This window comes from Salmo trutta, chromosome 12 (genome assembly GCF_901001165.1).
Source record: "Salmo trutta chromosome 12, fSalTru1.1, whole genome shotgun sequence".
Taxonomy (NCBI): domain Eukaryota; kingdom Metazoa; phylum Chordata; class Actinopteri; order Salmoniformes; family Salmonidae; genus Salmo; species Salmo trutta.
In genome coordinates, this window is record NC_042968.1 from 50155406 (window position 1) to 50173019 (window position 17614).

General features: G+C 42.9%; 1 protein-coding gene across 1 annotated transcript in view; it reads right to left on the reverse strand.

Moving 5' to 3' along the window:
• Nucleotides 1–17614, reverse strand: part of LOC115203738 (netrin-G2) — a 147858-nt gene that overhangs the window by 50186 nt on the left and 80058 nt on the right. Inside the window, exons 4-7 of the mRNA XM_029768685.1 lie at nucleotides 15022–15194; nucleotides 12952–12987; nucleotides 11047–11223; nucleotides 1241–1600 (exon numbers count right to left, since the gene is read on the reverse strand). Coding sequence (XP_029624545.1) covers nucleotides 1241–1600; nucleotides 11047–11223; nucleotides 12952–12987; nucleotides 15022–15194 — 746 coding nt within the window. The remainder of the gene's footprint in view (nucleotides 1–1240; nucleotides 1601–11046; nucleotides 11224–12951; nucleotides 12988–15021; nucleotides 15195–17614) is intronic.

The following is a 17614-nucleotide window of genomic DNA, read 5'->3' on the forward strand; positions in this document are numbered from 1 at the left end:
TGCATTTAATCTCAGTTACCCACGCTGCCTTGGGGGAGAGAGTGCTTCACAGCCATACCGGCATTAATCTCAATTGGCTCGTCAGCTCAACCCGTACTGTCTGACAAGCACGCACACACACACCCAGGGAGATGGGGTTGGATTTGTGTGTGTGTATGCGAGCGTGTGTGTGTGTGTGTGTGTGTGTGTGTGTGTGTGTGTGTGTAGACGGCTTAGCGGAGCAGGACAGTGATGGAGCTCTCAGATCATCTGCTCTGGTCACTGCCAGCAGTTTGATCGAGAGTCAACACAGCAACACTATTTGCCCTCTAGAGCTCCCTGACTCCCCACACCAATTCTCAACCAGCAGGCAGACTGCCTCCCTACAGAATCATGTTCACAGTGCCTGGCAGCATGTCATTCCAGCCACCAAAATTCCTTGACATAAACCGTACAAGTGAAATACTGCATCCATATTAGGAAGTCGTGACAGAGTTTTACCTGAAATTTGACAACTTCCTAATATGAATGCCGTAGATGTGGAGGTAGCCTACATGGAATTGTAAAATGTGAAGGGGGTGAATTTATGCATTGTCGAATATGGAGCAAATTGTGAATACAGTATAGACCTTTGACATTGTGTGTTGACAGCAAGTTTGATCAAGAGTGGTTCAAGGCCTCTTTATGAGTTGTGTAAAACCATTCTCTGGGGGTGATGATGCAAATGGATGGGATTTGTTTTGGCCTCCTCTCTCTACAGTACCTCTCTCTCTCTCACTCACTCTCCTTCCCCTCTCTTCCTCTGCCAGTGGCTTGACAGGAACCCAGTGTCTCAGGAACGTGTTGAAATCACACTGATTTCACACTGACAGTGAAGCAGGACTTTATCCCACCCTCTCTCCCTTTCTCTCACTCTAGCTTTTTCTCCCTCCCCTTCCACCGTCTCTCACTATCACTCTCTGTCTCTCTCACTCACACACACACACACACACACACACAAAACACACACACACACACAAGCCCACATACATTAACTGGGTTTCAGTATCATTATCTAAATTGAATGAGCAGCTCTGACATCGGATATGATTTTTGTTCCAGGCCTTACCTCTGAGGTAAGCCAGTCAGAGAGAAAATAGATTATAGTTCTATGACGCCACACCACAGGAATCCTTCAAATAAATCAGAATGCTTTTCAGTTTAGAGGTTATAGCTCTACTCTACATCTACTCTAAACTACTACTCTATGGGTCCGGCTTACCTTCTTCACTCTCCACAACCACTGGCTTAGGCAGCTCCGTTGGGGGCGGTGTTGTGACAGGGGGAGTACTCTCGGTCAGGAACGGTGACGTGAGCTCCTCCATGATCGGTGGAGGGGGTGTGGACTCCTCTGTGATAGACTGAGGGGTGGTTGTAGGGGGCGTGGCCTCTGTGGTAATGTTGATGGAAGTTGTACGTTTTTCCTCTATAAGTGGAGGTGGTGGAGGGGAATCGGTGGGGTTGATGGTGGTGGTTGGGGGGGGCATGCTGTAAATGAGGGGAGGCTCAGGTTCCGTAACAGGGGGCTCTGTTGTGGGAGTGGTGGTGGTGTCGGTTGGGGCCTCGGTTGAAAGAATGGGCTCTTGAGGAGAGAGAGAGAATGTGAAAGGGATGAGAAATGAGTGGTGTAAGGCATTAGCATAGGGAGTGTTGTCTCAGATTGTTTATCCAAAGAAAGCCAAGCTTTTCGTTTCTCTGACCCACGCACGTACGCGCACACACACACATATAGACAGACTTGCAAAATGTGCATATAAGCACATGCACAAAAGTGTCAGCATGCACAAGCACATACTCGTGAAACACTTGCAGGCACATGCACAGAAGTGAAGATATGATGGAAGTGTGATTTCACACTGCTGAGTTTGACTAAACTCAAAAGCTGTGCCTTGTTAACCCTTTGCCTACTTTGAGCAGTACAATCCCAGCGTGCTGCTCTGCTCTTCACACCTATGGGGGGGATGTTACTGCAGAGGCAAGTTCTTTTGAGTTTACTGCAGAAGATGCAGTAGAGTGTTGTGGTAAGAGACAACTGACTGCAATACTAATGGTCCACTTCAGGCTGACAGTATGTGTGTGAGTATTTGTATGGGTCTGTACTGGCTTTAGTAGATTGTGGTACATTAGATCTATGGAGAAATGCAAATTAAATACATCCGTTTAAGAGGTTAATCTACACAACTTGTAAATACTGATATCATACATACACATTAGATAAACAATATAGTAGCAAAGATTTATACTAGATCTATGGCAAATACACAAGCTGGTGTACTACATGATAGCCCTATTAGCTAATATACACACTATTGCAGGGGTTCCCAAACTTTTTGGGGACTTCTGTGATAGCAAATTCATTAGGGACCCCCTCAATCAGAACACAACTCTGACTTTACAGTGTGATAAAAATAACATACAAGGAGTTTTACTATGACAAGACTAACCAAGTCTCGGGCCCTGGGTCTAGGGCCTTGGGAACTAACATTTTAAAGGCCCCCCTCTTAGCATCGGGGATCATTTCTATTGCTTTTTTCACAGTAAATTTCCTGCAATTCTACACAATTTTCCATGGAACAGAAAGAAAAAATTGCAGTTTAAAAGCACATTCCTGCAATTCTACACATTGTCTCATGGGGCAGAGAGACAATTTTGTAGTTTCAAAGTTTAAATTAAAATGCACATTTTTACTGAGTACCATGGATCCCTGTGAGCCTCCTGTTGTGCATCTAAGGGTAGCCTATATTGTAGATGAATAATATTACATTGTATTGTATTGCAACCTCTAAACTTGTTCCACAGACCCCTTGGCCAAATTCATTTAATCTGTTTGTCATGAGTGTCGTATAGAGTGGACCAAGGCGCAGCGGGTTGAGTGCTCATTTTGATGTTTATTCTTAAATAACCACGAACACTACACAAAACAAGAAAACAACGAACGACAACTAAACAGTTTGCAGGCTAACCCTAGCAGTGCAAAACAACTACCCACAATACCCTATTTCAAATTACCCCTATACATAGGACCTTCAATCAGAGGCAACGAGGAACAGCTGCCTCCAATTGAAGGTCACATCAATAAACTGAACATAGAAATATACAACCTAGAACTAAGATACACACATGGCCCAACAACCCCGAAACACTCTAAACAAATACCCCCTGCCACGTCCTGACCAAACTACAATATCAAATAACCCCTTTACTGGTCAGGACGTGACACTGTTGTTGCTAGCAATATTGAATATTGCCGCAGTACCTCCGCGGACCCCAGTTTGGGAACCCCTGTACTAGTGTACTACAAAGGCCACTAGCTCTTTGTGTTAAAGCATTAATAACAAGCTGGATGTTGGCTTTCGAAATATCAAGCTAAAAAACATATAGCTCAATAGTCCCTGGTTGGCTATATCACAAAATAATTTGCAGTGTTAAATCAACACTTAAAGAGTTCATGTTAACACTATCTCAGAGTACATATGGTCCCACTCTACAGAGTGTAAAAAGTACTCTGATTATAGTATTACATTTTGAGTGTTAATGTAAAATATTAACACTGCATTCCACTTGCCAGTGTAACTAAAATGTAACACTATAGGGTAACTAACTAATTATTTTCAACACTAGTGTTGATCTAGAGTTCACTCCTATTAGTGTTAAACAAAAACACTATTACGGTCAGTCATTTTTGGTGTTGTTTTAACACTGTATGGTGTAAAGCCTAATTTTCATATTTCCCAAGGTAACTTTTCTTTTCGAGTGAATTGTAGAGTTACCACCCATGACTGTTTTTGTAATACCCCTTTCATAGTAATGCATTTTCCCGCCAGTTTTATCATCTTTTTTTTATCATTTTTTTTTATCATATCATCTTTTTTTCCACATTTTCTTTATATCTGAAAGGTATTGCCGGTATCAAAGCCAAAACTTTCATTTCCTCCAAACGGCCTAGTAATTATTTCAGTAAAGTTGTGCATACAGCTTAGTATGAAACGTAGCCGAAATGCTGGAAGCGGCTTTGGCTCACATTACGCTCTTAATTAAACTCTCGATGGTTGCTAGGCTTCTTCCTACCATCTTCCTACCAGTTCTAAACTTTGCAAGGCATGTCACTTCGCCCATCTTTTCGCATAGCCCACCACTAAGCATGCACTGTCTTCCTAACCACAACTGGATGGATACATAAAGAATTAGGCTACTGTGGGAATAAATATCACTGAATGACAAAAATATAGGCTAATGCAATTGAAGTCATGTACAGTATCAAATTGTTGCACACTGAAACTCGCAGTCAAGCAATCCTTGTAATACATTTGAAGCAATTGCCTACCCGCGTGTGGTCAACTAGAACTCCCAAACTTGGTCTTAGGGCCACCCCTGGGTGCACATTTTGTTTTCAAATAGCCGACTCATCATCAAGCTTTGATTATTTGAATCAGCTGTGTAGTGCTAGGGAAAAAAACGAAACGTTTACCCGGGGGGTGGGGGCCACAAGACCGAGTTTGGGAAACGCTGAACTAGATGATCATTTCAGCACTGTTTTGACGCCATCACGCTGCTTTGAGCCAAGCGTGGGGACTTGTCTTGGTAAATCAATAAATGTCTGATTTTAGTTTTCCCTGAATCTCCGTTTGGATATTGGTTAGGTTATAATTACGCTGGGAAAATGTAAGCTAAGTTGAGGTGAGTGCTGCCTATGATCATCTTGCCTAGTTGGCTAATTTATTAGAACATTTTGTCATGTTATGTAGTTTAACAAATGGATCATTTTGCTCTTCACTCGCAGTCACTTAGTAGCCTAGGCCTACTCCCAACCAAAAGCCTGTGACTTACTTCACGTACTTCACTGATTTTGTTTCACTGATTCTCTGTCTGTATAGGCTATTTGGCTATTTCGTTTCTGACTGGGTAAATAAGTGGAGGTGGTAGCTTATCTATTAGTTGCTCATCTATAACTGATCAGAAACATTTAGCATGTAATAATGTAGCCTAAATCAAGTGTAGGACTATTAGTTTGCTCAATCACATAGGCAACTCCAAAAGCCAGCGGAGGTTGTGAAATATGAACGAGACTCACATGCATTTCAAAATAGGATTGCGATTATTTTCTATCCGCATTATGATGAAGGTAAGACTCACTAACAAAGCGGGGTGAGGGTAGGAAAGAGATGAAATGTGGATTTTCAAAAGGCTTGGGCTGCGTTTCAAAATATAACTGTTTTATATGACAGCTGTTCCACACGTTCCCATGACACAAGTTGTGTGGGAAAAATATTTGTTGTATTTTATTCTGTTATATTCCATTATATTCTTACTATAAAATATATGTTTTGACTGTGATTGGGTGTCTTGTCTGTTTAATTAACAAAATAACAAACTATTGATTTCATTTGGATGGCACACAAAAATGTGTAATGGGTTCGCACTCAAAAAGATGTCGCATGAAGCTTACTTCATTTTTAGTGCATCAGGGATAGCGTACACAGACGTTTTGGAAGCCATGGCTGCACAGACTCGCAACAGGCCTAATTAAACATTTTAAAATATATTTTATTAGTCTTATAATGTTTTTTAGGACCTGCCTAAATGAATTAATAATGGATTTATTTTTGATGGTGTATATTCTCAATGGATTTATTAAAATAGACATCCACCCACATCTGCTCACCACTACTAACACTTGTCCCCTGTATGCCGGCATGTGCACGGGAGGTATACAAGGTGTCTGTTTGTAAGGGGGTCATATAAACATTGCCCAAATTTTTCTGAAGGCTAAATACTGTGTGAAAGCAGTATTAGTGACAGCAGACATGGCTGTTGAATTCTTTCCTTTTAAAGGCCTGTGCATTTCACCAAATGAGTATCTAGGTCGGAATTAGATACATTATAATAATGGCTGCCGTTTTAAGCTCGAAACCCAAATGAGAAATGTACTGTCCTCAAACAACCCAAATTAAGAAGAAATAGATGCTCAGGGCCCAATTTGGGTCCCAAACTATAGTTTAAGATAACCTGATCTAGGCGAATGTTATCATTAAAATTTAACTTTATGACAATACATTACATATATCACAAGGCCTTACTTTGATGGCCTAGTTTTACCATAACTCAGTGGTGTTGGGAAACTCTTGGTTTACATGCCACATCAGGCCTGTAAGTCACATAATGCTGGCTTGCAAAGTGATTTGTAAATCCTATAGGAACCAAGCCAGAGTTAGGATATCCAACAGTTGGAATATGTATTCACCTGCAACCTGCATTCAGAATGACTGCCAGAGTAGGGGTAGATTGAAAACTGACTACCTCAATAATCTAATCTGGAGCAACCATCTCAGTAACGGGTGCAATAAGCCAAACTTCTAACAGATTGGATTAGTTTAGAAAAATGTATGCTATTTATCTTTGTGTAGCATAAAATGTATCAATCATTCAATATACATGCAAAAACACAGATATTAAAAGAAACAATTTTGAAAATCGCCCTGCAATAGAGCATGCCGGGAAATATTATATATGTTTCTATGTAGAACCCTTTTTGCCTTCCAAAAAACCCTTCTTGCCTTCCAAAGAATCGTTCTTGCCTTCTAACGAATCATCAAATAATACTTCTTCCAAAAAATGGTTCTTAGGATGTTAAAGGTTCTAGATTGAACCCTTTGCCTTTAAAAGAACCTTTGTCTTCCAAAAGCAGTTCTTCAGATCAAAACGGTTCTTGGTAGGTCCCTCCACAAATAACCCTTTTGGAACCTTTTTTCTAAGAGTGTTTAGTCTGTGGATGACTATAGGCCATTGGTAATGACTATAGGCCACAGCCTCACCTGTCTTGAGCCCCAACTGTTTAGCTAAAAAATAAATACAAAAAATATAAATTGTTCTTGTTGTCTGTTTTGCATGTTATTTTGGCATTACTATGTGTCACAAACAATGTAAAACATTTTTTGTTTTACAAAAAATCTACATACAAATTGGTCTCTTTTTTGCTTTCTTGAGTAAGGCAGCTCCAAAATGCAGGTGTTTTAGCCTAGCTCAGTGCTTTCTGTGGTGGTGGGGCAGCCAGTGGAAAATACAAAGCGTAGGGTTAAGTAACGTTCTCTAGTTGCACCGTGATTGGCTCAGTGTTCTGTCACTCATGGGGACACTATGTCACCGCAAAATCTACGGAGAGAGCTCAAAAAAATTAAAGCCCCTTGGGTGCTGCCATAGAGTTAGTACGTCCAATGACACACTGTTGTTTGATTTGATTTATTAGGATCCCCATTAGCTGACGCCAATGGTAACAGCCATGGAAAAACATGAACATGTAGTGTGTTTGTGTGCATCTATCAGTTACACATACATGTCAGTACATACACACAACAAGTAGGTCACGTGGGGAGAGGCGTTGTGCCGTGAGATGTTGCTTTATTAGTTTTATATTTGCTTTATATTTGCTGTTCACTTGCTCTATATAAGATGGAATGGCTTATAATATTGTACGTTTCCTTGAATTTGATCTGGACCTGGGGACTGTGAAAATACTCCTGGTGGCATGTCTGGTGGGGTAAGTGTGTGTGTCAGTGCTGTGTGTAAGTTGACTATGCAAACAATTTGGAATTTCCAACACATTAATGTTTCTTATAAAAACAAGAAGTGAAGCAGTCAGTCTTTCCTCAACTCTTAGCTAAGAGAGACGGGAATGCATACTATTAATATTAGCCCTCTGATTATTTTTAATTTGTATATATTTCACCTTTATTTAACCAGGTAGGCTAGTTTAGAACAAGTTCTCATTTACAACTGTGACCTGGCCAAGATAAAGCAAAACAGTTCGACACGAACAACAACACAGAGTTACACATGGAATAAACAAACATACAGTCAATAATACAGTAGAAAAAGTCTATATACAGTGTGTGCAAATGAGGTAGGATAAGGGAGGTAAGGCAATAAATAGGCCATGGTGGCAAAGTAATTACAATATAGCAATTAAACACTGGAATGGTAGATGTGCAGAATGTGCAAGTAGAGATACTGGGGTGCAAAGGAGCAAGCTAAATAAATAAATAAATACAGTATGGGGATGAGGTAGTTGGATGGGCTATTTACAGATGGGCTATGTACAGGTGCAGCGATCTGTGAGCTGCTCTGACAGCTGGTGCTTAAAGATAGTGAGGGAGATATGAGTCTCCAGCTTCAGTGATTTTTGCAGTTCGTTCCAGTCATTGGCAGCAGAGAACTGGAAGGAAAGGTGGCCAAAGGAAGAATTGGCTTTGGGAGTGAACAGTAGCACCACCCGTAGCACCTGCTGGAGCGCGTGCTACGGGTGGGTGCTTCAATGGTGACCAGTGAGCTGAGATAAGGCGGGGCTTTACCTAGCAGAGACTTGTAGATGACCTGGAGCCAGTGGGTTTGGCGACGAGTATGAAGCGAGGGCCAGCCAACGAGAGCGTACAGGTCGCAGTGGTGGGTAGTATATGGGGCTTTGGTGACAAAACGGATGGCACTGTGATAGACTGCATCCAATTTGTTGAGTAGAGTGTTGGAGGCTATTTTGTAAATGACATGGCCGAAGTCGAGGATCGGTAGGATGGTCAGTTTTACGAGGGTATGTTTGGCAGCATGAGTGAAGAATGCTGTTGCGAAATAATTTTCGATTGGAGATGCTTAATGTGAGTCTGGAAGGAGAGTTTACAGTCTAACAGACGCCTAGGTATTTGTAGTTGTCCACATATTCTAAGTCAGAACCGTCCAGAGTAGTGATGCTAGACGGGCGGGCAGGTGCGGGCAGCGATCGGTTGAAGAGCATGCATTTAGTTTTACTTGCATTTAAGAGCAGTTGGAGGCCACGGAAGGAGAGTTGTATGGCATTGAAGCTCGTCTGGAGGTTAGTTAACACAGTGTCCAAAGAAGGGCCAGATGTATACAGTATGGTGTCGTCTGTTCAGAGGTGGATAAAGGAATCACCAGCAGCAGAGCGACATCATTGATGTATACAGAGAAGAGAGTCGGCCCAAGAATTGAACTCTGTGGCACCCCATAGAGACTGCCAGAGGTCCGGACAACAGTCCCTCCGATTTGTAATGAAGAGCAAGATGTTCTGGGCCAGCCGCATCTTAACTAGGTGCACATACATACTGTATGTACGAATTCTGTATGTACGAATTCTCTCTGTATGTACGAATTCTCTCTGGGAGAATCTCAATTGCATACTCCTCGTGTCCTCTCCTCACCTCCTTCTCAAATCCCATTGCATGAGAAAGGCAAAGATCCCTCCCCTCTGACCTTCTCCAATGAGTTTTGAAAAGGAGGCAATGAGAGAGGACGCGAGTAGAATGCAATTGAGATTCTCCCTCTGACCAGCCCTCCTCTCCTGTCCTCTCCTCTCCCCTCCCCACACCCCTGGCAAAATTGACCAATGGGGTCAGAGCTCTGTAGATCCTTCTGGCTGGCCACTGGACAACTAATCCCCTGTCCATCTGAGCATGCTCAGTAGCAGAGACAGACCGGCTGGGGGAGGGAGGCCCGTGAGACTAATAAGGGAGAGTGGATCTACAGATTAAGGCAGCCCTCTGCAGTTCTCTGATCCAGAGTGGTTGGGTTAAATGCGGAAGACACATTTTGTTTGAATTGCATTAATTTGTGCAACTGACTAGGTATCCCATTTCCCTTTCCCTACAATGAGCTCCAAAAGTATTTTAACAGTGACACATTTTTTTTTTTTTGGGGCTCTGTAGTCCAGCACTTTGGATTTGAAATGATAACATGGATTTGAAATTACTTTGAGGTTAAAGTTCAGGCTGCCAGCTTTAATTTGAGGGTATTTTCATTCATATTGGGTGAACCGTTTAGAAATTACAGCATTTCACATTGCGTTTCAGATTATTTTCTGGCCAATAGAAATTAATAGCAAATAATGTACTGTCATTTTTATTGTAAATAAAAATAGAATATGTTTCTAAACACTTCTACATTAATGTGAATGCTTCCATGATGACGGCTATTGCGTCGGGCCAAACAACGCCATTTACCTGCGACTGTATTCATGATACAGCACTACCTCTTGTTCCTTATTTAAGTATGACACACTTCTGTAACTCTGCAGACAAACTCGTGTGGATGGAATGTGCATTCTTTCTGCAGGGAAGAAGCATAACCATGCCTACACGGACGCACACACGTTTGTTATGACTGGACTTGGAATTATCGGGCGTTTTATTCTTAGATCCATGAGAAGGGGTTGGACTCCTGGTCAGGCACAGCATGATGGGGAGGAGTGAGTGAGTGAGAGCTCGGATACCCGGGAGGATGATTTATGAGTTTCGCTGAGCCACCCGTAAACACACAGATGCACACCAGACTGGTAACGAGACGGCTGTTTCTTTTTTATGTTTTAAAGCCTCAGTTAGCTGCTGCTCAATCACAGCTCATCGGTGACTCTATAGAAGCTCTTGACATCGGCCTTAAAATACAGAAAAGTGCTGTGCAATTCAACAACAGCATTTAATGGATTTCCTCAAAGAAAATTCTGACGACATCGGACACGACGTTCCCGGCATTCCTTCTTTCGCCGTCCTCTCCCTCCCTCCTCCCTACACACTAAGTGCTTTTCCGGAGGAACATGATTGGCCCTCTGGCTCCCAAGATGTCAGGTTTATATTTAACATAGAACTGTTGTCGGTCGGACCCAGACCTGGTTCTGAGGACCACTTTATATTCACGGTCTTGACAGAGTGTTTGGTCCTGTCGGATAGGGGCTCCTCAAACCCAGTCAATCATAAAAAATCCAGCCAACCTGTCCATTCTGTAGTAGCACAACGCTCACCCTCTTCTATGGATGGACTACATGGACACGCCACATCTGGCATTAATGTCAACCAAGATGATGAATGGTTTGACAACAGAGAGTGCACTTTAATGATAATGCACACACGCGCACATGGGCACACACACATGACACACACACACAATTATTGTCTATGATAAGTCTATATCTATCTACTGTACCTATATCTATTCTACCCACTACCACTACCTCTATTTTCTCTAGGTGCCCACCTTCCTGAGTAGTAGTAGCAGAAGCTTCCTGAGTAGCGGTTGTGGTCGGGTCTGGTTCTGGTGTGGTAGTGGGGAATACGGTTGTAGTTTCAGGTTCACTTTCACTTTCAGTTATGGAGGTTGTAGTGGGGGCTGAAGTAGCGGGTGTGGTAGTCAAAGGCAAAGTTTCTGACAGTTCTGTGAGAAAACAGATTCCAAGTTGACGAACAAACAAAACATCCCCCTCCCCACTCAAAAAACCCACTGAAACACTACAACATGGGTAGGCAACCCTGTTCCTGGAGTGACGCAGGTACTGCAGGATTTTGTTCCAACTAGGCCCTAAACCAGGGGCGCTTCAACGTTTGTTACATTGCGGAATGGTTTGTACTGAACGACACGTTTTCCCAAAACGTTCTTGTACAGACTTTGAGATCCGTTTGGTCCGTTTAGTGGGTGTGCCAGGGTGTGGCTTGAGGCAACGAGTGACTTATTTAAAGAGCAGCGGTACATTTTGAACCCACAACCCAACCATCCCAGTTTTTCAACTGGTCATTCAGTACAGCACTGCTTCTGTTCAATTGAACATTCTATTACATTTTCATGTACTGAACGCAGCCCTGACCAACTGAGCTAATTGATCAGTTCAGTGATTGCCTAAATTCAACACACCTGGTCTTCCAGGTCAGTTAAATCAAAAACATGAAGTGCCTGCAGCACTCCAGGACCAGGGTTGCCTACCCCTGCACTACAACATTGGCGAGTCCTACATATGACTAGTCTAAAAGCATATGTCATATTTTTTTATCCATGAATAGCTTTAAGCCAAGTCTAATAAATGTCTAAGCTTTACAAGTCTGTCTTAACCCCAAAGTTCCCTAGTCAGTCCTATGGGGTGCCGTTTGTAACATGCTATATTTTGTGAAAAATATCAATTCCGTGCAAAAAAAGACAACGATGGCCCAGTCAGTCCTTTTGACTAACCAGGAGAGCCCAGTGCTGTCTGTCAGGTCTAAGCCCAGTGCTGTCTGTCAGGTCTAAGCCCAGTGCTGTCTGTCAGGTCTGAGCCCAGTGCTGTCTGTCAGGTCTGAGCCCAGTGCTGTCTGTCAGGTCTGAACCCAGTGCTGTCTGTCAGGTCTGAGCCCAGTGCTGTCTGTCAGGTCTGAGCCCAGTGCTGTCTGTCAGGTCTGAGCCCAGTGCTGTCTGTCAGGTCTGAGCCCAGTGCTGTCTGTCAGGTCTGAGCCCAGTGCTGTCTGTCAGGTCTGATGTTGCCACTTTGCTGATCATTTCCGTCTAAGCGCTCTGAGCTGACAGTGTCTCCACAGAGAGTATCCCTAATCAAATTCCCTTTTATTCATTCCTCTAGGAGCTCCTCACCCACAATCACACCGCATTACAGCACACTTACACATTCCCCTGCTCCCCCCTCTCCCTTTCATACTCACTCCCTATCCCTCTCTCTCTCTCTCACACACACACACACACACACACACACACACACACACACACACACACACACACACACACACACACACACACACCACATTACAGCACACTTACACATTCCCCTGCTCTCTCTCTTCCCCCTCTTCTATTTACTTCTCTTTTTCTCTCCCATGCCTCTCCACCAGTGACTTCATTCTAACATAAGAGAGACAGAACTGTGAAAAGATTCCTGCAGTGGAAGCTAGCGTAGCTGGGAAAAAAAGGACATAGCGATGCCGTGGTGGCGACAGTTTAGGGAGTCCTATCAATGATATAGAAGACAAGTCCAGCACTGCAACCAACAAATGAGGAAGAGAAGAAGCTGAAGAACAGAGATGGAACAATAGAGAGATAGATGGAGGGATAAAGAGAGTAAAGGAGGGAATGTGAGAGAGAGAGAATGTGGATGCAACATCCTCTTCTTGGCTTGTTATTACTTACTAGAACCACCGCCCGTGGGGGCACCAGCGATTGCACCTGAAAAAAAGGGAGAGAGAAAGGGGGAGAGGGAAGAAGAAAAAGAAAGAGGATAAGTATCTGTTTATTTATGCAGTCTTCCCGACCTTGATTATCAAACTCTGTAGAATGATCTTGTGCGTTTAAAACAAAACTCAAAAAGCTGTATATCAGCGTCCTGACCTTGGTGGGGACCCACAGGAGAGTGTTCAGGCTTTTGCTCCAGCCCAACATCACCAACATCACCAACACACCTGATACAACCAATCAACTACCATTAATAATTTGGCCATTAATTAGTTAAATCAGTTGTTTTGGTGCTGGGGTGGAACAAAAGCCTGCACAGTCTGTGGGATGAGGACAGAGGAACTCTGATCTGTATGCAGTTTGCTATTAGATCCTCTGCAGTAGAGCACGACTCAAGTCTCTACATCCAGGCCCCCTGTTCTCTGCCCAACTCTGGTTCTCTGATCATGGGATGATAGGGGAGGCATAGGCTCTCGCCACCAGGCAAGTGCCAGGGGAGTTGGGCTGCCCCCAGAGCAGACTTGATCTGCCAGAGAGCTGACAGAAGAGTCCAGGCTGGGAGGCAGGGAGGGCGCTCGGCAGTGGTGGACGGAGGGAGGCAGAGGAGGGGTCGGGGGGGTATGGCAGGATGGGAGGTGCTGCCTGGCCTAGATTATTATTTTATCATCGCCAGTGCGAGCGACAGTACATTCTCCAACAAGACCCCCCCCCCCCCCCACACACACACACACACACTACACTGCTCTCTGCTCTGAGGTACAGGATCTGGCACCTCTAGTTTTGTTACGGAACCTATTTGCCAGGATCCTGTACCTCTCGTGGAAATATTTTTTTATGTTTTCCTTTAGAATCATAGTCGTGGTATTTGTGCTGCAGCACCTCTGATAAATTGAAATACATTTGTGAAAGTTACAGAATTAGGACTACTGCTGTCTGTTCAGAAATAAATGAAATCATTCAGAACACTCCACCAGGATTATGCCTAGAATTTAGCCATAGAGGATCAATAGCTCCCTTTAAAAAAATTGCCTAGCTGTGAATTGTGTGTATGCCAATCACAAGGTGTTAGGAAAGCGCGGCAAATCTGTCAGTGAACAGCATGCAGCCAAAACAGGCCTTTTGCAATATTTCAAATACAATCGCGGGAAAACACAGGTTGGAAAGCAAATGTCTTCAGATGAAAAGAGAAGTCTCTAATCTGTCTGTATGCTGCCAAAATCTCTGAGCAACTTCCAAATAGGCCTAGCGAACAGTAGCCTAGGTACAAAGTAAAACAAGAGAGTGCATCGGACATCGCCGGTGAGTGAGCTGGACATCATTGGGTGAGTATGTGAAAGCTTTTTTAGAACTATACTTTCCTCCTCATATTGTACAATGTCTCCACACACTTAGGCCCAGGCTATTAATGGATTCAAGACAAGGTTGTTTTTATTGATTTCAGATTCTCAGTTTGTCAGTGTCAAAGTAGCCTGTCATTTCGATTTTTTGTGCAGTATTAAAAAGACTCAGCTAAGTCTCCAGTCATGCAAAATTGCATTATTTATCAAATGCGTTTTTAAAAGGCCAAACTCTTCCAGGACCCTATAAGCTAACAATGTTCCGGAACCTCAGAGCCCCCAGGTAACCCTACTCTCGCGCTCACTTTTTGTTCCGTCACCTCCCAATTTACAAATTATGCACTGGGTAAGAGAAAAACAACTCTGTCTCTTCATCTCTCATTTCATTCAGGACATTAGTTGGGGAAGTCTGGGGAATCCACATGCATCCTTCACAGATGGTTCAATTAAATATTAATAATAAAAAAGAACATAAGAACATAATATTTTATGTAAAAGATCATAAAAGGTTCCAACATACTGTAAAATTCTCATAATTGAACTAATTGGGACCTGTAAAGAATATAATACAATTCACTTTGTATGAGTGAGCTGTGTAAGTGGGTCCTGTTCAAAGTGGTCAAGGAATAGAATAGAAATGAATAGAAACAGAATAGAATAGAACTCTACTGTATAAATGGGGGATACATACAGGTGTTGGGAGATCCGTTGGGTGTGGGCAGGTAGGAGCCAGCTTTCCAGGACTTGGCCTTGAAGCCCTTCTTGCAGCGCTGACAGTCCTGTCCCGTGGTGTTGTGTTCACACTGACACTGAAGGTTCCCCTCTTGCAGCAGGCACAGCGACGAATGCAGGTTACACTTACACCTGAGGACAAGTGACAGGAAGCAGGGTGTGAGTGTGTGTGAAAGGAGGCACAGAAGTGTGCAATGTGTGGTTTTTTTTCAGACGCTTACGCCAAGAGGTGATGACAAGTGTGTGAAAGGGTAGCAAAGGTACAGGAGTGTGTACTCGCTTAAGCATATAGCAGCGACTTTAACCCAACACCTAGGCACCTTGTCAAGAAGTTAAGATCCCTTGGGGGGGGGTGCAAAGTTGTCATCAAGGAAAAGGGTGGCTGCTTTGAAGAATCTCAATATGAAATGTATTTTGATTTGTTTTACACTTTTTTGGTTACTACAAGATTCCATGTGTTATTTCATAGTTTTGATGTCTTCACTATTATTCTACAATGTAGAAAATAGTCAAAATAAAGAAACAAAGTCAAAATAGTCAAAATAAAGAAACATATAAGTAGTTGTATCAAAAATGTTGACTATAACTGTATACTTCCATTTATTTTTTTCAACGGGTACCGGGTGACATTAAGACAAGTCTTGTGAGGCCTGTGGGCGTCCTAGGGCAAAACCTTTCCACAGAGGGGTCATATTAGTGTGTAGCCCAAACTGTTCGAACGCTACAGACTGAAGTTGGCAGATCAGCTGAACCGACTTCAGATGAGTCCCAAGATGCAGAAATGGAGACCACCATCGTGTTCTTTAGAGTCTCATCTTTCCATAGAGGGGTCATAATCGTTTCTAGGCAAAACCATTTGGACGCTACAGACAATGTGTGAGAATAACAATTTTCAGGATGTCTCATGGTCTTTTTATGGGGATTTTTTTATTATGGTAATTAGATTTCCAGGGAGGTCTGGACATTGACCTTTTTATTTTACCTTTATTTAACTTGGCAAGTCAGTTAAGAACAAATTCTTATTTTCAATGACAGCCTAGGAACAGTGGGTTAACTGCCTTGTTCAGGGGCAGAACAACAGTTTGTACCTTGTCAGCTCAGGGATTTGAACTTGCAACCTTTCGGTTACTAGCCCAACACTCTAACCACTAGGCTACCCTGCCGCCCTTAGGGGGTTGAAACCCCCATGCAGTCTTTTTAATGTGATTTTGAAATCATCACTTTTTGTCTAATACATCACTGTGTGTGTTTTAAAACTCCAAAATAAATTTTTTTTTACAATTTATTTCCCAGAGCCTCCTTGGGCCAGTGGAATGCTCAGTCTGATTGTGTGAGCGTTAGGAAAAAACATTTAATATGAAATTAGAGATATGTACATACACAGCCTGATTAGTTGATTGGATGGTCTAGAGCCCACCCCCACCCCCTTACACCTTCAAAAAACAACAACAAAGGCACATGGTATTCAATCTGTCAGCTGGAGCTGGAGTTGGACCCTGAAAGCCGTGAACTTCCACAGGTGTGTAGGCTTCTTTGTTTTGTCATCAAAAGGCATACAGTACATAATGCATCTTCATTTGTTGTATCACTGTTGTACTGTTTTCAATAGGTCACCAGAAGATGCAGGACCAGAACAGCCTATTTGCATGTGAGACCATCCTGGCCTATACCCTGTCTGCCATCTATTCATTGCAGAATGCCATGATTATCTACAGGGCTAACTATAGGCTTCTGCATTTCAGAGGCCAAACACATACTTTGTATTGCTTGTTGTGTTAGGCCTATGATGCAATGGCCCATGGTGTAATCTTCAGTATCATCACAAAGTATATTCATAATTTTGCTAAATTTATTGACATTTTTCTAATGAATAAACACTTGAATTCTGTTGTTGAAAGCCAATAAAGAAACCAGACTGCAATGAAAGGTTGTTGTCAGTTCGCCTTGTAACATTATGCAGCGGCATAATGTTACAAGGAGTTTATGTGGGAGTTTATGTGGGAGTTTATGTGCGAGTTGTGTGCCTAAACACAAGATGATGGGAGATTGACTCAGTTTACTAGTCAAAAATAGATGTTTGTCCAAGGATGTCAAGAAATGACGTGAATCTGTGATATCTTGTTGCATTCGTATGTGTGACTAAATTAGCGCCTTTTCCAGATGAGCAGCTGGATTCCAATACGGATTGTTTCCGCTGGAGTGAACAGATATCTGAATGTCTGCATAATATTTTCAAAGAATAAGCCCTGTATGCTGGCAAAATGACCACCTCAATCTTACTCTCTCTCTGTCTGCCAATCTCTTTCTCTCTCTGCATGCTGGGCCATAAGCGACATGCTTGCCCGAAAAGGGAGAAGGCGGAGGGAGGGGCGCAGGAGGTCCTCGTAACGCCTGGGCCCACTGATGTAAGGAGAGGTGGCCCGGCAGTGGAAGAGCAGTCACAAGCACCAGTTGCTGAGGAACAAGTTGTCTGTGTTGAGGGCACGGAGTTACAACTTGTACCAGAGGGCAATGTTATGCAGCAGAAAAATATTGTTGTAGGAGGTAAGGAC